Source organism: Lampris incognitus, chromosome 19 (assembly GCF_029633865.1).
Source record: "Lampris incognitus isolate fLamInc1 chromosome 19, fLamInc1.hap2, whole genome shotgun sequence".
Classification (NCBI taxonomy): Eukaryota; Metazoa; Chordata; class Actinopteri; order Lampriformes; family Lampridae; genus Lampris; species Lampris incognitus.
In genome coordinates this window covers 5,401,718-5,429,217 of record NC_079229.1, presented here as the reverse complement: position 1 = coordinate 5,429,217, position 27,500 = coordinate 5,401,718, and the positions used below count along the sequence as shown (strand labels likewise).

Sequence of the window (27,500 nt, the reverse complement as noted above, 5' to 3'; positions counted from 1 at the left end):
TTTCCTTTATCTACACGTCTGAGGACGAAATGTCCTCATAAGGAAATCCAATCACAAACTACCTACTTAGTGGGGACATTTTTTTCCAGGTCCCCACGAGGAAAAGGATTAGGTCTGGGCCGGGCCGATGCCGAGGGTTACACGTGGGGTTATGGGTATAGTGCTAAGTCTAGTATTAAAGCCAGGCATTAGATATAGGCTCAGGGTTCAGGTCGGGTGTAGAATTTACGGGTTATTTTAGGGGATTTCCTCTGGTTCCGCTAAGGGCCGCGTCGTGCCGGAACCAGACTACACGAATTCGGCCCAAATTCTGACACGGCCGCCGGCAGATTTCCGGCGTCGGGGCCCCGACTGTGATGGCGGGAACGACGAACAGGCGTCTTTACCCCTGAGTAGTGGGGCATCATGAAGAACCAGCATCTGGGACGCCCCACGACACCCCGGCGACAAGTCCGCCACGTCAGAATGTATCGTATTGTAGCGAATTCGGGGGGGCAGTCCGGGAACCGCCACAACCGGGACGCGAACCCGTGTCTCCCACTCCGCAAGTGACAGCGTTAACCAGTCGACTAAAGGGTCCGACCCTTTAGTCCAGTGTTTCTCAACCGGGGGTCCGCGGACCCCTAGTGGTCCGGGGTGTAATTGCAAGGGGTCAGTGAAAATAAAATATCTTTTAAAAAAAAGATCCTATGACATTTATAGAAATAGGATTGTTTTACTCAAATGTGACTGAGACCTTTATCTACCTAAACTATAAAGGGTAACAGGACTTTTTTCTCTAATTACATCTGTTTCACAAGTGTAATCTATTGTATTTTAATAAGAGATCTCGCTCCCGTTTGCATTGTTAAAAGTTACTGCATAAAAATTCTGTTGTTACATATATCTGAAAGTTACTGAATACATATTCTGTTTTGTTACATATATCTGAAAGTTACTGAATACATATTCTGTGTTGTTACATATATCTGAAAGTTACTGAATACATATTCTGTTTAGTTACATATATCTGAAAGTTACTGAATACATATTCTGTTTAGTTACATATATCTGAAAGTTACTGAATACATATTCTGTTTAGTTACATATATCTGAAAGTTACTGAACACATATTCTGTTTTGTTACATATATCTGAAAGTTACTGAATACATATTCTGTTTTGTTACATATATCTGAAAGTTACTGAATACATATTCTGTTTTGTTACATATATCTGAAAGTTACTGAATACATATTCTGTTTTGTTACATATATCTGAAAGTTACTGAATACATATTCTGTTTTGTTACATATATCTGAAAGTTACTGAATACATATTCTGTTTTGTTACATATATCTGAAAGTTACTGAATACATATTCTGTTTTGTTACATATATCTGAAAGTTACTGAATACATATTCTGTGTTGTTACATATATCTGAAAGTTACTGAATACATATTCTGTTTTGTTACATATATCTGAAAGTTACTGAATACATATTCTGTTCTGTTACATATATCTGAAAGTTACTGAATACATATTCTGTTTTGTTACATATATCTGAAAGTTACTGCATAAGAATTCTGTTTTGTTACATATATCTGAAAGTTACTGCATAAGAATTCTGTTTTGTTAACTACATCTAAGTTACAACTGAAGGCTCTTATTTTTGCCCCAAAGAGTGAATAAATGCTGTAATGCAATTTAAAATGCAGTTTCTACTGTTTCTATCAAATTGCAACCCCCCTCCCCCAAGATCAGGTGGAGGGGTCCTCAGGGTAGATCAAAAATACGCAGGGGGTCCAGGACCCCAAAAAGGTTGAGAACCACTGGTTTAGTCGACTTGTACAGTATTTTCCTGCCTCGTCTGACCTCAGCCTGACCCAGGGGCGGATCTACAGGGTGGCAACAGGGGTGGCAGCTGCCACCCCTGGGACACAGTCTTGCCACCCCATTTATAAATCAGATAATATGTTGTTAAAGTATATTTTATGTACATGCATGGTGAAGGTCAATGAGACCCGCACCAAACGCATCTCAAACAGAAGTCGCCGATTTAGAACCCCCCTCCCCCCTCACCAGGCGCGGATCTACAGGGTGGCAAGGGGTGGCAGCTTCCACCTCTGGGACACAGTCTTGCCACCCCAGGAAAAAATCTCTAGATCCACCACTGGCCTGACCTGCATGGAAGTGGGTGGATCAGATGTTGCGATCTCAGCAGACGGACCAGATGTAGGACACCTAGACAGCTTCAAATACTGGGGTCCAGTTAAGAAAGATGGCGGCGATTGTACAGATGGCATAACAATCTGAATCACCCCAGCAAAGAAAATACTGATGAATCGGGAACAAAAAGAGGAGCAATGGCACATATAATGAAAAGAAAGCTGTCATGCTTTGGGCCTACCTGTCGTCCGGGTGGGAGTAACTTAACGAAGACAGCGATTTTGGGAACCACGCCAGCGGAGCGCGAGAGGGGCGGCGTCGCGATGACGTCAGAGAAGGGCTCGGTCTGCAAAGATCGGAGGCGGCGAGACCGGCTCGGGACAGAGAGGACCTGTTTGGCTGACGGTGCTGGCAACCCTCGCTGACGAGGAAGCCTTGAACAAGAAGGTCCGGCCTCTCCTGTGACGTAATCCCGACGTTGACCAATAGGGTGACAGGGTGCTCCGCGGCGCACGTTTGTAAACATGGCGGAGAGGAGGCGACGCTGCCGACGGGTCGAACGACGGAACCCAGGGAAGGTTGGCCGGGCAGCGGCGGTACCCCTGCCGTTTAGACGCGTCCTCAAGGGAGGGCCATGACAGAAAAGGTGGGTTAAAGGTCGGTGAGAAATAGCGGAAGCACTTCGGCAACCCGGGGGGGGGGTGGTGGCTGGTTAAGCTATGCTAGGTTAGCACTAGCCGCAACAGCGTCCGTAGTCGTTCTTCTTTTACGTTTCGGAACGTAAGACCGCCTGCGTCGCACGCAGCCTTCTTTCCCGCTCTCCTGCCCCGGCGACCTATGAACTCGCTCAAGGTCGCGCAGGGCAGCGTACTCTGATTGGTCGGGGCCCTCCTCGTGGCGGCTAGAATTCATGGGCACCGTGATTGGCTAATCTGACATGGCGACCATGGCGGAAGACAAGACTATCGTGCAGAAGGTCAGGCTTAGTGTTGGGGTGATGGCGAAGAGTTGGGTTCATTTCAAGGTTTGGGGGTTCGAGGAATAGAAATTTGACACAAGCGTAACTTATTTGTCCCCATGAGAAGACATCAATAAGTGTGTGTGTGTGTGTGTGTGGGGGGGGTGCTGCAGAATCTGACCTCCACAAGGTACAGCCCCCTGGGGGGCTTCATTAGCGAGCACCAAGGGCCCTACCAAATCCTTTTCAGACCAATGGCATACCGACACCCCCCGCCAACACGTGATGATGTCAGTGTCTAGGTCCACTTGGGAATGCCTCGTCTGTGAGGGACAGGCATGGTTGTGGATGCCCGGCCCCTCTGAGTCTCTGAGTCGATGCTCCTGGCTGGGCTCCCTGGCATCCACAGCTTCCTGATTACCAGCTGTCCCTGTCCCCTTCTGCCTGTCAAATCCCAGTAACTGAGAGATAAACAAACGGTAAACAAAAGGCCCCGCTTAAGCGCCGCCGCTCGTCACCGTGCGACAACGGGTCTCTCGCCCGCTCCTCCCTGCCAGGGGTAAGCCAGGTGCGTGGGGGCGAGGAGAACTGGCCAACACACAAGAAATGGCTGCAGTCACTTACGACGGGTTTGCCTATCCTGCACTATCAAAGTCGGCAATAAGGAGATGACCGTATAGACTTATACAAAAAATGTGTGGAGTTTTGTTTCGGTCCTTGGAACAGGCGACGACTCCTCCTTGCTGCAGTCCGCCCTGTTTCTCCCTCGCTCTCCCTTCACCGTCTCAATCTGCGGACATCTGCTCGCCGCAGAGACGAATTCCCCCCAGCTTGAGACACATTAGCCATCAAGAGGAGAACACAGGCCTATTAATAGGGCTTCCTGCTCGTAAAAAGAACTGTGGCAGATCAGGTTTTTGGGGGGGAGTTTGATACGTGTGTAATACAATATTAGTTCAATTGTGATGCACCGTCAGAGGCCCCCTCTATGTAAATCTGCATGAAATCACTGTCTAGGCAGAGTCGTAAATCACCAATGGCATTGTTTATTATTGCAGTACAGTTTTATGGAGGGTGGGGGGGGGGCTGCTTTGCTGGGGCGTCCCGGCGTGCAATACCCGACAGGAGACCAACAAGCCAGTGGCCCCCTTTTTTACTTCTGGGGGTTGATGGGAGTGCAGAGGAGATCAGGCCACGGGGAAATTACACAGTAACTGTAAAAGCCTGATTAAAGCACAGGAACAGCTCCGTCTCCCAACAGCGTGGGCATGGCATGTATATATCACCTGACACCGCTGGCTCTACGGCAGATGAAGACCGAGTGATGAATATTGCAGAGAAAATAAAAGGGATTAGAGGGTGTTGTGCGCGAGGTGAACGTCAAACCGCTCACATCTGACTGCTGTCTGAGACCAAGCAAAGCAGACAGAATCAAAATTCCTATTTTTCTTTCCCTCTTTCTCTCTCTTGCTCACTCTTTTTTTTTTTTTAAGAGCAGTAAGAGATGGAGTGGCTGGCCTACAAGCCATGACAGCCACTTTCTCTTTCACAAACTATGTCTGGTCAGGTCTGGTCTGGTGCTGTCTGGGTCCAGAGTCGGTCGATGATGCCAGGTCCCTGAGCATAGGGAAAACTTATCAAAGAGAACAGACCTCCATTCTCTGCTGCAGAGAGAGAGAGGGAGAGAGAGAGAGAGAGAGAGAGAGAGAGAGAGAGAGAGAGAGAGAGAGAGAGAGAGAGAGAGAGAGAGACCAGTCTTTCCCTGAGAGAGACAGCCAGTCAGGACCTCAGACACAACTTAGTCTTTCAGCTGTTCGGAAGTGGGAAAAGTACATTAGAGGTCATTGTGCCGTCGCATTCCAATGGTAGCGGCCCAATTGCTTTGTCCAGAGACCTGGCAGACGCCGGAGCCCTTCCCTGGCCATCGCTCCCACTCCATCTGAAAACATAATTGATTTGGATATTAAATGGGTTGTGCGGCTCGAAATAAAATTCCACACATGCTTAATTCTCCTAACGTGGTTTTGGACGGCGAGGCCTCTCTTCCCTGTCTGGGCTAGTGTTACAGGCTGGACTGTCTTAGCATTGACCACCTCATAAACTTAGCCTTATGAATATTTTTTGGTGTGTTATTTAAACTAACGCAAATCTCTACGGCTCGAGATGGTTTGAAATTTTAAAGTGAGCTCGGAGGGCCCCGGCAGACCTTCGCCGCTGGAACAGGAGTGCTAATCTAAACATCTGGGCTAAGATAGCTGGCTTGGCCTGAAAAGGAGCCTTGGCTTCGTGAACCTCAAGATTGTACGACGTATTTAATTCACTATCAAGCAACGGTCCACCATTGTCTCATTGGACTTCTTAATAATAAGTTGCCAACTTTGTTGATAGCTGCTAAATAGATATTAATAGTGGAAATGTAACCACATAAATATAGAGGGCGTTTTCTTTATTGGAAAACTCAGCATGAGAAGTTTTCGGGGGCATTTAAGTCAAGTTATTTCAAAATACATACGCAAATGTGTAACTCAGGAATATCAAATTATCCAGGCATTGTGGGAGTATTTTATAGTAGGTACTCTGGGAAATTTATGACATGTTATAAGCATGTGGTCATGCGGTGTTGTTTGGTCCAGACTCCTACGGCTTCAGTTTCTGTCCACTTCCTGCACAGGATTATCCGCTGGTGTTGGTGCCATCTTTGTCACTTGTGGACCACGAGGCCGCGGAAGTGGACGTTCGTGTGAGGACGGGACACGTCGCATCAGATTGAAAGGGGTTTTTCTGTCGCACGGAGGAGAAGGTGGGTGTTGAGAGCTGCGATTGCGGAAGCAATTAATCTATATTTGCACACTGAGCGCACAATATCCTCCCCGTGCAAAACAAACGATACCTAAACCGTGTGCGGCAACACTGTTGGCGTCTTTACGTCTACTGTAGAGCGTGTCGGAGCATCATATCGTCCCGAGACGTTGCACCGGACACAGCTTTGAAAGAAAAGGAAGCGGGGAATGGCGTTAACAGTTCACAAATCATTTTTTTTATTAATTTAAACACAATCAAATAATAATGTCAAAAACATCTGTACACATTTTTTTTGCAGACACAACAATCTTTGCTTTTCACAATGAGGCCCATGTAGTGTAAAGTATTTCCAGTTTGCATTTATGATTGCAACGTAATAAAAAAAGCGTGCTGTATGAATCTATAAAACATTTCCTCTACTTTACCTACCATTACCTTGACCTAGCAGCAATATGTAGATACCCCAAGAACGCGGGGGAGAGTTGCTTTGAGAGGAAGGGGATCACAAAATGTCGACCACGTGGAGAGAGAGAGAGGGGCGGGCGGGCGGGTGGGGTGGGGGACTCATTGAAATGTACAAGGCAACAGTGACCATGTGCAGAGGAGGGAAAATTAGAAACGCAATGATTTGGTTTCCGTTTAAGCAATTCACAGTCGATAGCACATGTCCTGTCTGTTGGTGAACCCATTGGTGTTAGTGGCTTTTCTCACACTGTTCAAGAGTGATCTCAAGTGTCGGTTTCCCCATCCACAGTTGTAGAAGCTCTTACAAAAAAAACAAAAACAAAAAAAACGGGCTCCGCGAATTTCACCTACAGCCATTTTTTTTCTTCCAAAGCGGGACACAGAACACATTTCCAAAGTCAAAATTAAAAACACTACTTCATACAAAATTACGCTTGCTGTACAAGTTTTCTTATAGCGCTTGTATAAAAGATAATAAAACCTATTTAAGCTCGTTTTTTTCTTCTTCCTCTTTCTTCATCCCTCTTGAAAACGGACATCCTAACCTAATTCAAATTGTCGGTAAAATGGCTCGCGAGGAGGCATGGGAGGTTTCTAAAACTCTCTGTCTCAATTCCACGCCATATCGGAAACCGCCTCATCAAGATATACGCCGTGGCAATTACGGTTGCCTCCGGACGCGTTGGGGTCAGGGCTGCAAGCTGGTGAGATGCTGTGGAGACACTGAGCTACCTTTCCAAAAGACCTACGAACTAAAAAAAAAACAAAAAAACAAAACAAAACAAAACAAAAAAACCTATTTCCCGTTGAAATTCGAAGGTGAAGTGACCTTGAAGTGGAGGAGGCCCGCTACGTACGGTGAGCCGGGATGCAAGCGGAGGACGTTTCTCCGCGGTGAGGGAAGGGTCCGAGGGAGGAGATGGCTGGACGAAATGAGAGGATCATTGACACTTGACATCAATGCTTTTGGTCTTGACAAAACAATTTATCACAAAATCCCGTTTATCTACATATTTGTTTGCCGAACAAAACCTCGAAAACACATCAACACTTCCAGGCGCTGCACAGACTCTATGTGCTATAGGATGCCTTTTTTTTTCTTTTTTCTTTTTTTACTTCAATGAAAAAGCATTGCCACCTTTCAAGAGCATGTACCTAAAAGAATATAGGAGGGAATAGTCCAGTGATTACAAATTTACACACACGAAAAAGAAAAAAAAATCCTCTGTACACGATTGTCTCAGCATTGTAAATAAAGTTTTTTAATTTTCTTAAATTATTAGAAAACCCCATTTTTTTTTGTTTTTTGTTTCTTCCATAAACGTCTTCCTCTGGGTGTGGTTGAAATCAAAAGTACTTTGTCGTGTGGAAAAAGGCACAAGTCTTTTGTCGTGGAGGTACCTTCTCAGCGGCGCGGCGCCGCTCACAGAGTCTCTGTTCATAAATAAGAAGCACGGGACTCCCGGACCGATGGGTCAACGGGGGGCGGGGGAGCGATCCCTCTTGTCTCTCTGTCCCACGGCGGGGGGGGGGGGGGGGTAGGCCGGAGAGAGACTGTAAGATAGGCGGAGGAGAGGCAAAGAGAAAGGTGTATAGAGGAAACCTAAAGGGACCGGGAGAAAAGAGCTTTACGAGGGAGAGAGAGAAAGTCTCCGCTGTCAGTTGTGGGCCCGCTGGTTTAACCGTCGCCGCGCTCCGTGTGGCGAGGCGAGGCCATCAGTAGCTCTGCTCCCCTCACAGGTGTGAACCCTGACAGAGTCCCAGCACAGACAGGGGCCGTAAAACACTTTGACGGCTTCAGAAAGCAGCCAATTCACAGTAACCAGGGCAAGCAGCTGCAGTGCCATAAATTCACTTCTTTCTTTTCACCTCCAACAAAAAAAAAAAAAGAAAAAGAAAAAAAGTTTAGGGTTAAGACAAATTGTGACCGTATGTCAGCACGTTGACTGAGTCGCTCAGCTTCTCCCTTTCTTTCTCTCTTTTTTTTTCCTCCGTTCTCCTTTTCTTTTCTTTCTGCGTAGTGAAAAGCTGACGCCAGGCAACACGGCGGGTGGGGCGGGGGCGGCGGGCTCTGGGCTGTTGGGGTCTACAGCGGGCCCAGGGATGGGTGCTGGAGGTGTGTCAGGTCAAAGGTCGGGCCGGGCGTGCTGGAGCGGAGCGGGCGGTTTGACGGTGGTGCAGTGCTACAAGTACTCCAGGTCCAGAGCATGGTGAAGGGCCATGAGGTCTGAATGGCTGGAGATCCTCCAGAAGGGCATGTTGTGCTGCAGGAAGCAAACAGGAGCAAACATCAGACACTGTAAGACAGAACTATGCGTTATTTACATAAAATTGATTTTCCTCCATTAATAATAGTTATCCATCTGGACCATGGCACAGGTTACATAATAATAACTGGCATCTTCTACCATGCTTGGAGACACTCTACGTATACCACTATCAACATTTCTGACCAGGTAGGATGAACACGGATGCAGCGGTAAACCATTACAACAATGTGGAGATTCTGCTTCTACCAATTCTACAACCAATATTACAGTCCGACAGAGTTCCCATAGAGTCTGATGTAGTTTGCTATACATTAGATTGGCTGTGTTAGCTTTGGTCTGAGGATGTCATTTTGACAAGGGTGGGGACTGTTTACTGCCGAGCTGACGGCACACAGGCGACAATGGCTGCTGCACCTTGTTTGTAGTTCTCGCTGCAGGAGGGAGGGGGCGGATTGGGGAAATCACGGCTTTCAGCTCATGTCACAAATAAAACCCTTCGATTCTCTTTCCGTTTATTTCTTTCAAAACGTAGGTCGCCGATGATAAGCAGCGCTGAGAACACTGTGTGTTTAATAGGTCATAAAACACAGTGACGTGAGCCTGTGTGTGAGCGAATGATCCTCGTCCATTTCCCCAGAAAAGAAAGGAAAAAACAAAACCAGAGCACTTCTCTCTCTCTCTCGCTCTCTCCCCCCTCTGTGCATATTGGTTACATCCCTGTTTAACAGTACATCTATACCTCCAATTAACTCGACCGGCGGATCGAGCGACTGCCTCAGAGTCTCCCACCACCAAACCGAACCAGTATAGGGACCCTCAACCACAACAGGAATGAACTGGCCCGCAGTGTCTTTTTAAGGGAACCCCCCCTGTCTGCCAATGTCTATTAAGGACAGTGCAAATGAGCTGTTGTTCCCAAGAAGAGGCCGGGGGAGAAACCTGAGTCGGGGAGAATGAAAGGGGCTTGTCAGGTAGAGTCCTCAGCCCCTCGATGTGTGTGTGTGTGTGTGTGTGTGTGTGTGCAGACCATTACCTTCCCCTTATCAAAGGTATGGCCTCTCCCAGGCATATGTTCCGCCTAGGAGAGCCTGCACTGACCCTTAAAAAGCTCTTTGCTTTTTGTTTTGTAAATTGTCTCTGCTTTTAAGTTTAAAAGCTGGTGATGTTATCGGGCCCTCCTCTCCCTGGCATCGGTAATAACTGGAGGCACAATTGTTTCAGGGTTTGTGGAGGTTTTGTGTGTGTGTTTTTTTTGGGGGGGGGGGGGGACAGGAATGAGGAACGGTGGGCCGGTGAAAGTTTTTCGACGTTCTGCTTTTGTAGTTCCACACAGTGTCACGTCTGATACGCGCCTCCAGACGGGTGAAATTGTTGTGTTATTTTTCGTCCTCTCTGATGTTGACATAGAAACCTTTTACCGCACGGCGTGTCATGGGACTCACACATACTCAGATGGGGGGGGGGGGGGTGCCTTATCCTTCCATCAGCGTCAGAGTCCAATAACTCAAGTCTTGAGTAAAAATATTTGCATCTTTTCTTTTTCTGCAGACATCCATCCCCGAAGACCGTATTCCCAAGCCGTTTTAGCCCTTTCATGATAAAGGGCTATTGGTTTACACATATTTAACCACGGTAAAGGGAAGAAAAAAGGGAAGTTTCTCCCTGCTACCTCTTCCTAGTCATCCCTCATCCCTGGCTACAGCGCCCCTCATCGCCTTCTCACAAACAGGTGAAAGAAGAGCCGGAGGCTTTTCAAAGGGAAACTCTGCGTCTGCACCGTGACAGTGTGCTACACCCGAACTGTCAGCTGTTAATTAGCTAATGAGTATTTTGCTTTGTGCCGCTTGCAAGGCGGCATTCGATTTACGCACCCAAACTTGGCAGAGGGCTGAATACACAATTATTGGCAAGAGCCAACAGGTAACATAAATCTTCTGATGAGGTAAAAAAAAAAAAGAAGAAAAAAAAGCCAAGTCAGATGTCAAAATCACCCGAACGAAGATGTCTGAGGTCCCGTCATGTTTCTGGAAAGACTCTCAAAAGACGTAGTCGGCTGCCCTCTTTTCGTGTTCGGCCCCCTGCTAATAGGCCTGTCATTGCAGTAAATATTCCTGTTTCATCAACACGGATTTAAGCCCCTTCACCGCGCCTTCTATTTACGGTGCGTGTTGAACATGCCTGAAAGGGCCTGTCTAGCGTTACACGTACAGTATTCACGCTGCCCAGGGCACCGGGCAGGAATATATAATTATGCCATCTCTCCCCACCCCTGCTCTGTAAACCTGAGATGGCGGGAGGGTGGGGGCTGATTACATACTGCAGGCTTTCTCACTCGTACTTGGACGGCCCATAAGAGGATAAACGGATGAAAGTAATGCAAGAATGGGTTGGAGAGGAAAACCGGAGCGCCCACTCCTTTCTTCACACAGGTATGGCAGGTATGTTTTGTGCACTTAAAGCATTCATAATTGAACTCCTGACCTTACAAACGCCATCGAGGGTGCAAAGGCTACCTGCTCTTCGTTCGCCGTGTATTTCCTGTGGATGTACATTAACATCAGTGGACACCTTCTTGTATATGACAATGTTTATTACTCCACGTCGGAGACCCACTTACCTTTTTTGAGCCTTGCTCCTCTTCGACACCATCTCCGACTACGACGTAAACAACTTTCCTCCCGAACCTTTGAATTACTCTCTCAAAGCAGCTCTCCTTCCCTGTGGAGGACAAGACAAGGCATTCAGGCAGAGTTTTGTGTGTATGCGTGCAGACACACACAGGCAGAATACACATACGCACACACACCAATGCACACCGGCAATGAACTATCCATCAAGTTAAGGCAGAAGCACATGAGGGTGCAGGTGTGTGTGTGTTTTGTGGGACAAGAACCCCTTTTAAAACACCACGCGCACAAAACAGGACGGAGTGTAAACACTTTGGGCTCAGCGAGGGGACTGGATAAGATCAGCCTCCAGATAAAGGCAATCTGAAAAGCATTAACTGTGTCCCTCTCCGCGGCAAACCTGGGACAGATGGACTTTAAACCAGCTCAAATCAGTCTCGCATGCTACAGGGGCCCGGGTCCAGGAACCGGTAGGCTTAGCGCTCCGAGGATCCCCAAGCCACGCTCTCCTCCGACTCCACGCCGATCAGCCTGAAAAATGGGGCGGGAGCGAGGCTTGGTGTTTACTTTGCATTTGAAACAGTGAAAAGTAGGGGAAGTATTGGAGGGAGGGAGGGGGTGAGGAAGGGGGTCGGGCTGGGGTTGGGGTGTGGGTGGGGTGCGCTGTTGCCACGGAATGACATAAATGTGCAGAAGTGGTTTCATATGCAGCGCCTGAGCAGGGGAGGCCCGGGGAGGCCCAGGCACGGCCCAGCTCCAGGAAAATAATCCAAGGCTGATTAGACCTCTTCCTTCATAGAAGAACATCAACCCTCTCCAATGTCCTCAGTCTCCCACCCACTCCATAACTCTCTCTCCTTCTTTTTGTGTCTGTCTCTTGCCCGCATCACATTAGATAATTCGTGCTTCACTGTCGATGGGTGTATTGTCCCTGCTGTGAGAATGACGACTGCCCACATCATGACGTGGAGCGACGTGAGCCGTCTGTGACTTGCGGTTGCCATTTTTATGCTCTCGTAGTGTAATCTACCTGTTTTACTGCTTTATGCCAACATTAATCTGTTTTGTACTTTGATTTTCATATTCACCGCCTCTTGACGATAAAAGATGCACTTACACTAAACGCTCTCGGCTTGACATGCACTCCTGGTCATATGGTTACTGTGTACGGCGGTAAATGTACTGCAACTGCTTACTTCATACAGTACTACTATGATATGACTTCAACGTAGCAAGTGTATTACTACTACTTAACTTCACATAGCACTACTATAATTACTATGACGCAAATGCACTACTACTTACCTCATACAGTACTACTATGATATAATTACTATGTAGAGCTTTTTGGCGACAGTTGTTAACATTCAGATTTATCTACTGATCACTTCCATGTTTTTTTTTTTTTTGGGTAAAAGAATCTGGCAAATGAGTAAATATAAATAGAAGGGAGTGACCGAGGAATGAAATGGAGGAACAGGAGATGCGCATGCTGTGTCTGATCCGCATCTCAAGATGGGGAGGGGGGGAATCACGCAAAGATGTCGCAACTGGACACAAAATGCGCCATTTACCTATTTTTGTTGCGCTATAAATATTCTCGATGGGAAAGACTATGCCCAGGCCGTAGAGCAGGACCTTCGCCAGGGCAGGGATGAGCTGCGTGGTGGTCACAAGGATATTCACACAGTTTGACCTATGGGAGAAGGGGATGGGGGGGGGGATGACATCACTGTAATTCACCCAGAGCGAGGACAAAAGAAAAACACAGAGCTGAAAAATTACAGACAAAGCGATCTATCAGCTACTCACACAGCACCTAGCTGTCCTGCAGTGAGGGATTAAACCTCAACTGCTTCTTTAAAAACATCTTAGCGAGCTTCCTCCACACGCTATCATTTAAAATCGGTAGACGGGGGCTATCTAAGAGACAAACACTGACCTTGGGTGTTTGCTTTAATGATTTGGGAGTATGGAGTTGACTTATTTACACCACATGCTAGTTTATATATGTGCGGTATGGAACTGGGTACAATTTTCCTCAGTGGAGTCCTACCTTGAGTGGATTAATGTTAGTGCTTTCAGTGCCAGAGTTAACCAGGAGTCCGTCAAGGCTTCAATTTCTGCTCGCAATTGCAACCAGGCTTCCCTTTTGGCCGGGCCCAGCAGACCTGAAACGCAGGGGTAACGTTGTTTGGGTTGGACCAGCCCTCAAAATACCATTGAAATTTTCAAAATTTACCCTGACCAAGTGGTGAGGCACATATGTTTTTAAAACAACCCTGCAGCTTGCACACACACGCACGCACGCACGCACACACACACATACACACACACGCATGTATTTATGTAGGTATATCTCTCTATCTCTTTCTCTCTGTCCCTCATATATACATAAGAAAACAAACACACACATATCCACAAGTACACACCCCCCACAATGAGGGCAAGTATGTCCTGACACTCTTTCTCACTCAAAGGTGTTGAGCAGCACTGTTTGCTGGGGATTACCTCCTACGTTATTTTTGTAGGTGGTGTAGATTTCTTTTACTCGTCTATAACGGAAGGCCAGTTTTCTCATCCAGTCCACACCTCCCCTCACGCCCGTGGCAAGACACAGGTTGGCACTGGTCGCTGCCGCGTGGAAGCCATCAGAACTGAAGTTATACGTACTGGCCATGAAACAAAGAGGGGGGGTGGGAGGAGAGAGAGAGAGGGAATCTGTTAACACACACTGCTCCACTAGTTATGGGTGGAAATCACGTGGTACAGAGTCATTATGTCATCACACTGTGATGAGGGTTCTTACCTTAGATCCTGACCGTTGTCATCAGAGGACACATCGTCAATATGGACCTGGTCGCATTCCTGAAAAACACAACACAGGCATTACGAATATGCTGAGATCCATACTTTTTTAAAACTTTTAGAAATCTTTCTTTTGGAACAAAAATGACTCAGGTTGTTTTTAATCATTGGATAAAAAAAAAAAATCATTTACTCAGGAATTTTTGCTTTGGCTGGACACCTCAACATTAATCCTCCTCTCCCTGCCTGGCTTTCCCAATGTTTTCTTCCATGCTTTAAATCAGCTCTCCACCCGTTTCTTTCCCTGAGCCCCCACCTGCCCTGTTCTAACAAAAACAAACCTCATCATTGCTGTGGTTGGACGCGCGGCCTGCTCAACTCCTACCACTAGGGGGTGGGAGTGGGGGGGTGGTCTCAAGATATGCACATGCCCAGACACGACCAATAAAGCCCCGAACTACTGGCTGGAATCACTCCTCATGTTGGCATTTGATTATCTTAGTCTGAGAACAGGAATTTATCCTACAACATGAGGGGGTATGGCAAATTTTTGGAATGAAAAATTAAGATAGCCTTGGAGCTAATGGTTTGTGAGTGTGCACGCGTGTGTGTGTGTGTGTGTGTATTAGTATTAGTGTGTGTGTGTGTTTGTGCATGTTTGACTGTGTGTGCATCTGCACACATGTGTGCACACTGTCCTTCTCCTTTGGGGTGCCTAGCCGCTCTTGGAGAGGGAGAGGGATTCTGCAGCTCTGCACTGATTCCACCAGTACACAGTAACACAATCCAGATTTTCTGTTCAATGTAACCTACTAGAAAAATTGAACCTGATGCTAACCGCCAATGAAATTATGACCTCTGATTGCTGCTGCGCCACACACCAACACAGCCCCGGGGCCAGCCAGCCAGCCGGCAAAAGAGCGCAGGAGAGAGCAGACTGAAAATCTGTTATTAGTTTTCCATTTATAGGAGCGCTGTAGTGCCCCCCCCCCCCACTCCTCCACTCTCTCCACCCCCTCTCTCTGCCAGCCCTAAATGTGAGGGAGTCCTGCCTCAGCATTCAGATCAACACATTTCACATGGGGCAGGGAGGAGATGGACTTGGCTCAGAGCTCCATTCTGCCCCACTCCTGCCTGGAGTGGCTAGCTAGCTTACATAGCATACACAGGGTCAAGAAACAGTCCTTGGGTTGTTCAAAAAACACAACTATTTCACAATTTTGTAACCAAAAGCTGCATTTTCGCAAGATTTGTAAGACACTTTTCATTTGTATAGGAACATTTGGGAGTTCACAAGCCTTAACGCAGGAATTGCTAAATTTGCAGATACACGGTTTTCATTCAACAGTGTATCTTAACACTACCAGTCAATCATGTGGGGAGCCTCATCTTCTTATTTTCTAAGTAATGTTTAAATTTCTCAGTTACTTTTCAATTAATAAAAAAAAAGCCCTGAAAAGTTTTGTTGACATAAATCAGCTGTTATACTTTTTAATCAACACAGTATACTAAGTATTTATGCAACACAGTATACTAATAGTATTCATGCAACACAGTATACTAATAGTATTTATGCAACACAGTATAGTAATACGATTCATGCAACACAGTATACTAATAGTATTTATGCAACACAGTATACTAATAGCATTCATGCAACACAGTATGCTAATAGTATTTCTGCAACACAGAATGCTAATACTATTTATGCAACACAGTATACTAATAGTATTCGTGCAATACATTATGCTAATAGTATTTATGCAACACAGTATACTAATAGTATTCGTGCAACACAGTATACTAATAGTATTCATGCAACACAGTATGTTAATAGTATTTACGCAACACAGTATACTAATAGTATTTATGCAACGCAGTATGCTAATAGTATTTATGCAACACTCGGCTTCATGTCTTCCTTAGCATGTCGAATAAGCTTTGGCTAGAATGATGTAACAGTTTTCTGTTTCCAAACTATTTTCTGACGCACATATTGAAAATGTTTTACCCAAAAGGTGGTTGTTAACAGCTGAACGGCAGCTACGGGTGATTTCTGACATCAGAAAAGAGTTGGTAACAGGTGGGATGTATCACTATTCCCAAAGGCTTGTCCTTTAGTTTTGTGGTTTTGCAAAGAAAAAGTGACAAGATTCAAACATCTTTCAATCGACACACGTCAGTCGGTAGTTGTGTTAAGAGGTGAAGGTAGTTCTTATCTTCACAGTGAGGTGTCCCCAAACTTTTGATTTTTTTAAGTGTGTGTATATGTATTGTAAATACATTTCTCTGTTTAAGTAGCTGTTTTAACTGGTTAGCGTTCACCTGGTGGATGTTACATTCAGCAATATCTCACGGACGTTGAAAGCCAAGAGAGAGAGAGAGAGAGAGGGAGAGAGAGCGAGAGAGAGAGAAAGAGAGAGAGAGAGAGAGAGAGAGAGAGAGTTTCCCTGGTTTATAGTATGAAAAACTCTTCCTCACTTTCTTGAGCTTTTTAATTAAGTTTCATCCGGCTGTTAAGACACCCAAACACAGAAAGAACTTCCTTGTTTTAAGTCAATCTAACTGGGGCCAAATGCTGACGTTATTGCATTCCTCCCTAATGCTGGAGGAGGGTAAGGGTAAGGGCTTTGGACCGTAAACCTTTTTTATTTTACTGGTTCCCCTCTGAACAAATTTTTCATCTCCCTGGATTTGTGGGGAGAGGGAGGGGAGAGCCGACGTGAGGAGAAACTCAAACCAGCTGTTCTTTAACAGAATTAAAATCTTGACCCCCAACCCCGGCTCTAATGCAGCCATTCTCTCGCCAAGCCTCTCCCAGCAAGCCCCGAGATCCAAAGAGGAAAAGACTTTGACCCCATGACCTTCCCCCCCAACCCGTGCTCTCCCCTCCTCTCCTCTCTTCTCCAGGGCCCTAGCAGCAACCACGATAAGGTGGGGGTGGAGGGGAGGGGGTAGCGAGGTGAAGGTGGGGTGGGGGGGGTCCAAAGTGACCTCACATGGAGCCAGCTCTGAGCCCCTCGCACTAAGAAGATGGACTGCCAATTGGAGACATGGTGGCGCAGGAAAGGGGCCTCCTGAACCAGGTCGGCCCTATCTGTTTCCACACGACCGCGGGTGGATCTTCAACAGCCACAGAGAGCAGCAATTTGTTCACCTGACAGCAAAGAAAGTCAGCATCTCTCTCTCTCTCATGAGGACATGCATGTCATCCAAATGGACCTCGAAGAGAAACTGCAAGTTAAAGCACATCCTATGCAACAAAAAAAGAACTGAAAACGAGTAAGGATGTACTTAACAGCGGGATTAGAGGAGGCGTATCTGTTTGTCTAGGAAAACAAAAAAAGCACCCTCGGTTAAACACCTCATAAAGACGCCATTCAAAAACCTCCCATTCAGTTGTTAAGTGACTGGAATGCTTCTATTCTTCGGCAATTACCTGCCGATGAATTAGACAAATTCAGCTGACTGTGAAAAAAAAACAAACCAAAACCCTGGCACCTCTTTGACTGTGATCACGCCCATTCAGCGCAACTCATTTTGGTATGTCCGCTGCCTCGCTGTGTGCCGTCTCTCACGGCCTTGTTGGACGACAATGGGCCCTCGTGTTTGTTCTGCCCATGTAATGCGCGTTTCTCTTCCCAGTCTGACAGCCAGCGCGGACCAAAACAGATACCTGAGAACGATATTACTCAGCTTTTTAATTAGGGCCCTACTCTGGGATGCCAGGGCCGAAGCTCCAACATGACCCGACACACATAAATATGTCTCAGTGATTAGAGCTAATTGATGTTATTATGTTAAGTGCTGCCTGAGCATGAAAATTCTTTCTAAAACCTTGAACAAATCCGCAAAGCTAATAAACACTACAAACCTCAGTGAATGGGCAATGTCTTAGAGACACAAAAAGCCAAGTAAAACAAAGGGCTTTGAATTCTTGTCACCCAGCTGCTGTCCTGCAGTGTTGATGTGTGTGTGTGTATGCATGTGTGTGTGTGTGCGCGTGTGTGCTCTTTCCAGCCTCTTTCCCTTTTTATTCCATGTTTACATGGCCTCTTAATTTGATAGATATTACTACACTTATTTAACAGTTGTTTTTCAGAGTCCAAGACCCACAGTGAGAGATTTGGCGGGTGGAGTTGGTGGTGGTTGTGGGTGTTTGTGTGTGTGTGCGCATTTATGCTTGTGTGTGTGTGTGTGTGTGTGTGTGTGTGTGTGTGTGTGTGTGTGTGTCTGTCTGTGTGGGATGGGGAGGGTAGGAAGAATGTGCAGCCCTCAACAATTACTGCTCCCAGCTGGGGCTGGCATAAACCTCTGCACTGGCTCCCTGGGAGGACTGGGGAGGCTAACAGAGGAGGTGGCTGTGGGTAATGTCTTACAGTAACCCTCACACACACTCATTAGGAGCCACTTCTGAAGGCCTCGTAAACACCACGGAGCCTAACGACCACGGATGGGGCAGCTTTAGGCCAGTTAAGTACAGTAGTGTAGTCACACAAAACTGGATGGAAAGAATTGGGGAAGGTTAGCGACTCGCCTTGCTCACTGGAAGACTTACGGCAGGACTGGCAGTGACGATGGACGATGAATAAACAGCACAAAATTCAGACGGGCATCATTTTATAGAGGAACAGCATCGGTTGGACAGAATGGAAAGGTTGTGAGACACAGATTGACTATGAAATGGTAATCCTATAAGGCTGGATGAAACAAGGGGGGGAATGGAGGGAAATTCATAGAAATACTTAATAGAAGGTTGGCGGAAATAAAATCTCATGATTTGTTGATTTAATTGCCGCCTCTTTTTGTAGCTGCAATTGTAATGGTTGCTAAATATATAGAGAAGGTAACTTAACTGATATCAATTATGTATTGATATCAACGTACAAGGAGTCAGCGAACGGTACAGACTGAGTGACAGACAGACTGTTTTCAGTGCTCAGAAGGAAAATTTCAGAGAAAATGGACGTTAAAGTTCATTATTGGTTAAAACTGTACAATCTATTTACTCTGGCTATGTCATTCGTCTATACGTGACACTAACAACTGAATGACAAGCATCCAAAATGGTCGCACATCTCGGGGGCAATCTGGGAATTTCCTAGAACTTTTTGAACATCTCTTTTCCACTGAATCCCCCCGTTCTCCCCTCAGCAAGCAAACAGTGGTCTCTGTAAAACCTACAATCACCGCTAACTCACACCAGATGTTCCTACTGTAAGCAGGAGTGAAGACCCTCCACCAGAAGCCATTGCAATTACTCCTTATGCAAACACTTTGTCTTTCTGCTAAATTCATCAGCAACCCCCCCCCCCATTTTTCGTTCTTCTGTGTTCATTAAACTGTCGGACGGTCCTTATCCTCAGTGGAACAAGACAAGAGAGATAGCAACCTAGAAAGGCTAATATGAGCAGATGAACTTGGAGAGGAGAAGACAGAGGAAAATAAACAGTTCCCTCTTTAGAACATTTTGGTCTTTTAGGTCTCTCTCTATCTCGCGCTCTCGCTCTTGCTCATTCTCATTCTCTTTCCCCTGGACTGCTGAAAACTTTTCATTGGCGAGGAAGCTATCAGAGCCCTCTTTGTTCTCCTGGCATCTGTCATTAAGCAATCAGCGATGACGGCCGGAGTCTTCCTGTAGGCCCCTGGAAGCGCTCAGAGTGGTGAATGCAACAGTCACAGATAGCGGGGTGGGGGGGGGAGTGTGTTCTGCAACGCACAATATCCAAAACCCTGAATTGTCTGCGCAGTCTGATGAGCTAACCGTTAGCGGCGTTGTAGCTGCCAAGGTCGAAGTTGCTGCTGCAGAGACAGTCCCCACCTTCAGTCTCTCTCTGTTGCCATTTCTCTCATCTGCTCTACAGGTGAGCTGTGTGTGTGTGTGTGTGTGACACGGGTGGGGGGTTAGGATGGAGGGGCAAAGCCGCAGTGTGAGCGATAACAGCCGTCATCAGAGCATTCCTTGTGGCCCTACAGGCTAATGCCATGTGAAAAAGCCTCATCCACGGTTCGCGAGGTTCTCAATGCCGCCACTCCACCGGCAGAGACTGTCATCCCCCCCTCCCCTCCCCGCCCCCCCCACCACACCCCTATCACCCCCCTCCACCACCACCACCACCACACCCGTGGTCTGTGACCCCCAGCAACTTCCCCTCTCTACGTTCCCACCACAGGCACCCTTGTCTGGGATGGGACGGAGGGGGGTTAAGGGGAGGGAGGGGGTGGGCATTACCTGGGTCAGCCACAGGATGTGGGAACAAAAGACGAGTTCTTCGAACCCACTTCATTCCAATCCACAATCTGTGCTTCAACAGTCCTGGAATTCAAACAGCAGCGCCAAAACAAAGCAACAGGTACAGAGAGCCCCATGCTGCTTTTACACAAATTCACACGCCATCGAGAAAGGCGAATGAGGGGGAGCGAGGGGAAGCAAATGAGACTCACAGAAGGTCCATTTCACAAAGTGGTCTTTAACCCTTCTGTTAATAACTGGAAAGACATAAAACAATCCATGGGGAGGCAGTGAAAACAATCTAAAGGTATGAATTAGGTACACTTGATGGATGAACTGCTTCCCATTACTAACTATTTCTGGCAGGGCAAGTCCAAACCAAACCTCAAGGAGAATAATATTAAATGCAATATCAAATCTCAAACATTTCAGCATTTGTATCCCCCTAAACACGCCTTCCCATAAAGAACATGAGTGTTTCTGCCAAGTAGACTTTTGCCTGGACACATCCCTCCTCATTTCAGTTCTCTTCCTCTGCAGACCATACCGTGCAGGTGCTGTCTCCTTTAAAATACATCCCTAAATACCATCATTCGTCATCGACAGTTACCAATGCTACACTTTCCATCCGCTGTACACTCGGCTCGTGGATACGCGGGGGCTAAGGTTCGGGGGTCGCGGCCGGGGGCTGGAGAGAGCCCTGTCGAGAGAGGATGGACGGGCATTGAAACCTCCAACCGTCTCTTTTTAGTCTTTCCAAAACACATCCACGGTCTCCGCCTCGGGATTTGAGGGAGCAGAGTCGAACAGCGTGGCAGGGTGGCTGCTGCTGTGCCTTCCGAGCCAGGCAAACGATAGAAAATGGCCGTTTCAGTCTGCACAAACCAGCTTTAGCCCACATGGTCGAAATATACCGAAAGACAGCCTTCTTATTTGTCACTCACTGCTAATGTTTCATTTTTTTTGCCGAAGGCACCGAGACAACTCGGCCAAGATCGCGACCATCAAAGAGTGCTGATCCTCAACAGAAACAAATTAAACGCAGCTCCGTGTGAATTAAATTAACAGATCGATTAATTGACTTCATTTGAAAATTAAAAAAACAGTGTGTCAAATGTAACGCCACTCCACTCTGCAAAGGTTATTCTTAAAAGAACAACCAAGAATAACAAGGTTGTTGAATGGCACGAACTGGATCTGACATCCAACAGCGGGACATAAAACCTACAGAACGGCTCTGCACTAAGAGGCTCTGGAGGGCCGTTCCAGCGGCTAGGTAAACGTAACCATGCATTTCATAGCATCTCTCATTAACAGCCAGCCCCTGGGTGAGAGTGACAGAGGAGGTTTCAACCATGAGGCTGCAGTCTGAGAGCTATAAAAGGCAGTGTGTTTGCAGTATTACAGGGCTGCTCCAAAAGTGTGTGTGTGTGTGTGTGTGTGTGTGTGTGTGTGTGGTGTGTGTGTGTGTGTGTGTGTGTGTGTGCGTGTGTGTGTGTGTGTATAGAGTGTTTAGTGACTAAGCTGCAAAAAAATGGTGTGTGTGTGTGTGCGTGCGCACGTGGTGTGAATGTGGTGATATCACAGGGGTAATTTAAAATGTTCCCACCTTTGGAGGCCTCTCTCTCTCTCTCTCTCTTCTCTCCCACTCACTGCTCCCCTCCCTGCAAGTGATTTGCCCCCATGCCCTTTTCTCCTCCAGACAGCGAGGGGTTGTTTTCTCACCCGGGGAGGAGGGAGACAGCAGCCTCCGTACCCCACAGAGCAGGGAGCACGGGGGGACCGGGCAAGCTAGAGTGGCCCCCGGTTCCCACATTTGGGCTCGGCATTACCGCTCGGGCCGAGGCAGCGCACCTACAGTAAACTCACACCCCGCGTCACAGCAGAGCTGTCAGTCTGCGCCGTGAGCTCAGCCTCACAGGACTTCATTATACACATCGCTTCAGACCATCAATTAACTACGCTCGACCCCGTGTCACGGTGAATACGCCAAAGACACATGTGTATATGAGCAACGAAAAAAGAAGGGAAAAGGAACCATATGAAAATATATATTGCTGTACGTTTGCAATATTTCACATAGAGGTTATATGGAATTACATATAACGCAAGTCGCAACTGAGCTACGATATACTATACTATTTCACAAGGTTGTATTGACAGTATGCACATTCATTTTTACATCAAAGCAATATGAAACAAAATGAAATTGTTAAACTGCTGCTATTAAATCAATCTCACATGCAGTTCTGAAGTGAGTCCTTGCAAAAAAAAGTCATGTCCAAAATATACTTGTGTCATACTATATATATATAGCCACTCAAATACTACTTCTATTGAGCAAAATTAATACACCTGGCATCCAAATCGATACGGATCGTATTGCCGCCAATTACTTTTGTAATACACCCTTCAGTGAGCAAGCGTTTTGATGATAAAAACAGATTGTGCTGTATATACAATACTGCCCCCCTTCTGCACGGCCTTATCTCGCACGCTGGGCAGCCAGTGCAATCAATACACGAGGCTCTGCTTTCTGTGTGTGTGTGTGTGTGTGTATAGGGAGGCTTTTTGAGGAGGTACAGTGTTTCCAGAGCCCACCTTTAACAGCATCAGCATTTAACAATGGAGCAAATGGGAAAAGAGAGAGGAGGGGAAAAAAAAGGCTGGGGAGTGTGAGAAAGAAAAAGAAAGAGAGAGAGACAGAGAGAGACAGAGAGAGAGAGAGAGAGAGAGAGAGAGAGAGAGAGAGAGGAGAGAGAGAGAGAGAGAGAGAGAGAGAGAGAGGGAGGAGGATGAAACTGATCCCTGTTGACCCCTTCGGCATGCCCTCTTTCTTTTTATGACTTTCTACAGAATCGTCACTCACCAGCTCTATCAACACGGACCGACCTCCATTCACATGCATGCATGAACACACAGACACACACATGCGTAGGTAGACACACACACACACACACACACACACACACACACACACACACACACACACACACACCACACACACACACACACACACAAGCTTTCCAAGAAACACAACATGTCCTCCTGGTGGAGCACAATTAACATGCATGAGCGTGTTGTTCGCAGGGCCTGTAAACAACCTGGAGGCGTTCGAATGGCTCGGTCTGCTTTAATTTAGACAGAAATTCTCCAGTCTCATAAAAGCAAATGAGTCAAGGACAAGCATGCACAGCAAGCAGCAAAGAGTCAGAGTCTGTGTTTAATGCACTCCCGCACGGGGTAGTTGGACAACAGAGTGCTAAGACCTCGATGGCACACTAACACACACCGTCAGGCCACTAACTCTGCACCTGTGTTCCTGCACAGCCTCTGGGGTCTCCCTTTATGGCTTAGACTAAATTAGATGGACCATATGCATTTCTGCACATGCTTAAATACATAACTGCTGCTGGCTCCGGTATTTATAGTTTGGACTCCATTTAGCTCTATCTGAGATGGACGGACTGTAAATCAGCCGAGAGGAAACACAACTGGTCAGGCCTCGCTGAGAACTCCCACTTAACACCCCACATGTTCCCCGCTCAGCTAAACAGGAGAGATCAATACACTGGCCAGAGGGCCTGTTTCTCCTCTTCTGGAATTATATCTGCAGTGACGTCTAATGACAATGGGGGAAACGTTCGGTGAGCGGGCCACATGTAGGATATTCTTTCTTTTTTTTACCCCCCCCCCCCTTTTTTTTCTCCCCAGTTTTACCCGTCCAATTATCCCACTCTTCCGAGCCGCCCTGGTCCCTGCTCCACCCCCTCTGCCGAACCAGGGAGGACTGCAGACTACCACAATCCTCCTCCGATACATGTGGAGTCGCCAGCCACTGCTTTTCACCTGACAGTGAGGAGTTTCGCCAGGGGGACATAGCGCGTGGGAGGATCACGCTATCCCTCCACCAGTCCCCCCCCCCCCCCCCCGAGCAGGCGTCCCGACCGACCAGAGGAGGCGCTAGTACAGTGACCACGACACACACCCACATCCGGCTTCGCACCCACAGACACGGCCGATTGTGTCTGTAGGGATGCCTGATCAAGCCGGAGGTAACACAGGGATTCGAACCGGCGATCCCCGTGTCAGTAGGCGATGGAATAGACCCGCCACGCCACCCGGACGCCCACACGTAGGCTATTCTAAAATGCATCCTCGCATCAGACCGCGGATCGCTATTTTCGTCAAGGATGCTGACGAAACTGCTTTCAGCTGGGGGAAAAAAAATGGCAGGCTTTTAAAGTTTCAAAATGAAATGTAATAATTCCGTTACTAAGATAGAGAACAAGAAAAATGTGCATTGCACATTCAAATAATTTTATAAGCAGTCTGAGCTGCCAATTCATCTGCGAACAGTTTCATCACACATGAAAAGAAATCAAAACACGGGACAGATGTTGAGCAAAACCACATTTAAAGCGTTGTCACAAACTGCCATTTTTTTCAAATGATTGGGGCACATCTATTAAATAAAGTGCAGCTACACTGGATCCTACATGGCCAGGGCATAAGGAAATATTTAACCAGCCAATTGCAGCCAATTAACTTTGATCACGATGACTGCGTTTGGAATCTCTCCGTCACCCGTCTGTCTGGGCGAGCACCAGCGTTTTCGTTCTCTACGGCGCTCTTTCTTTCTCTCTCTCTCCTTTTTTAGTTTCTCCTCTCAGCTTGCTTTATGTGAAGGAGCAGAACATGGCGGCAACTAATGAGACCTGGCATAGGGGCCGCAGATCTCTTCACACTTAAGTCTCAGGCAAAACATTTCCACTGCTGCGAGGTCGACCTAAAGCAGGACACCGAGGGCTTCCGAACGACCGGGAGGAGGGCGAGCAAACGAGAGAAGAAAACGAGGGAAGACAGAAAAAGAAAACGAAATAAACAGGAAGTTTCGTCAGAGATTTGGAGGGAAGATAGTAGACACTTGCTGCTTTGTTAATTATTTCAATATAAGGCTGATAATTTGGTCTGAGCAGATTTTATATTTGGGTCGAACCCGAGTTGAGCCTGGACAGCAGGCAAAATGTGTGTGTGTGTGTGTGCGCACAAATGAAGTATGGAGCACGCATGTGGCACATACATGTCTGTGTGCACAGCCTTAGCCAATAGGCATCTCTGACCCTCTGGTCTTTGGCTCACCTCTCCCCAGGGTGGAGCAGACAACTCAGACACGCATTCAGACACCCAGACCTCCCTCCACCTAAATCCCCTCATCTCACCTCCCCATCCTTGATCCCTGTATTCTTTGCCCCGGGGGCAGAATTTACACGAACCAAACATGAACCAGTGGGGATGAGAAGGGAGTGTGTGTGTGTGTGTGGGGGGGGGGGGGGGTGCTGGATTATTTCATGCCGTGACTGAAGGGTCTGTGGTGTAGGTGGACAGCGACACCAAGCACACAGCATGACACACAGACAGACAGAATGGGCGCAGAAACACTAGAGCCTGACAAATTGCACCGGCCGCCATGGGAGCGGGTTGGCAGTAGGGAGGGGGGTGGGGTGGAGGCAGAAACTGGCGACCCGGGGACGACTGAGACTGACAGCGCATGTAAAATTCATGGTGTCCCACGGGGTCGGTGGTAATACCTCACCACTATGGGACAGGGTAACTGAGAAATGGGCTACCCGCTATGAAATGGTTGCTGCTGCTCTGGCTCAAACGACGCCGGACTGTTCCTACTCCTCCTCCCATCATGCAGACCCTCCTGTTGTGACTCATTTATATACATCCTAAACTGCACGTAAATAGTACAGGAGGACCCTGACCGCTAACAACATCACAGGGTGATGTGGAGGTATTTGGACAGAGCAAGAAAACAGACTACTCGGTGAGCATGGGGGAAGCGTAAATTATAGGGAAAACACAAACACACACACACACAGACTCACGCACCTCTAAGTCGTTGAAGAATAAGTGTGTGTCAGCCAGGTTGAAAATCATTTCTTCCATCCTCAGGCCTAATGAGACGGACGTTGGAGGATCCTGAAAAATGGGAGAACACAAACATTATCGGACAGAAAGAACCCCTAATAAGGAGTACGTTATGCTGTGTGTGTGTGTGTGTGTGTGTGTGTGTGTGTGTGTGTGTGTGTGTGTGTGTGTGTGTGTGTGTGTGTGTGTGTGTGATGATGGTCACTGTAAGCAGCTCAATTAACAACGCGTAAGGAATTTGCTCTTAAATTCCTGAGTGCTGTGCTCCTATAAAAGGGGGACATTAGACAGACTTGAAAGAAAGTTTGGGCCTTTGTTTACGACCCTCCAGAAGGGACCAGAATAGTCATCAGAAACGCCACGGACTTTAATGAACGCAGTAAAAGCGCGCGTCTTCTCGGGAGGGCCGGTGGGATTTAGAGGAGCCGGGGGTCACAGCCTTAATCGTAAATAGGCCATTCTCCACATACTTACACCGATGCATCATTCAAGTGCTGTCTCGATGATGTCAGAGCCCCCCCCCAAATATGTCCCCCCCCCAAGATCATTAGCTTCGTGTCTTTCCCTGATGGTGTGTTGTTATGAATTCGTTTCATCGCCTCAAAAAATGCATCACTTTATCCGCTGGCAGCAAGAAGGAATAAGGGCGCTGTGCTGCGTCAAGCAAAATTCTCTTTAAATCGTGATCTCCGTCAGTAACGCGACACGCACGGTAATGGCGATATGCTCGCACTGTCTGTAAGATAAAACCGGGAGAAGAGCGAACAACACTGTAATAGTTAATGAGTCGGCAACAACGTGTGCCTTTTTTTTTTTCTTTTTTAAAAAAAGAACAGTGAATGTACATATCAGGGCGACATTTATAGAGATATATATAGTTAATCGTGTTATTATTATGACCTTAGAAAGTTCATTTTCCTTCATAGCATGACAGTTTTGCCCAGAATATAGAACAGGAAATGAAAAAAAGGTATAAAAATATTCACTTTTTTCCCTACCTCGATCTGTAGTCAATTTGTAAAAAAAAAAAAAATTAAGGAGGACGGTGGCGGCCTAGACATATATGATATTTGCCTATAGCATTTTCTATTTAAAACTATTTGAGAGCTCAGGAAAAAAACATGTCTTCAAGTCTTATAGTTTAATTTGGTGATTAGACTGTTTTCTTTACAACACAGCATATTTTTTTCTTGTACTTGTATAGTCAGTGTACTCAGACTGTGATAAGAATTCATGTTAGTACAATACTCATC

At 46.9% G+C, this 27,500-nt stretch overlaps 1 protein-coding gene across 1 annotated transcript in view; it reads right to left on the bottom strand.

The window, feature by feature from the left end:
- Window positions 1–8,556: 8,556 nt before the first annotated feature.
- The window catches only part of eya1 (EYA transcriptional coactivator and phosphatase 1), a 37,297-nt gene continuing 18,353 nt past the window's right edge, over window positions 8,557–27,500 (bottom strand). Inside the window, 7 exon segments of the mRNA XM_056299273.1 lie at window positions 8,557–8,637; window positions 11,261–11,361; window positions 12,845–12,966; window positions 13,327–13,441; window positions 13,782–13,942; window positions 14,080–14,138; window positions 26,209–26,298. Coding sequence (XP_056155248.1) covers window positions 8,557–8,637; window positions 11,261–11,361; window positions 12,845–12,966; window positions 13,327–13,441; window positions 13,782–13,942; window positions 14,080–14,138; window positions 26,209–26,298 — 729 coding nt within the window.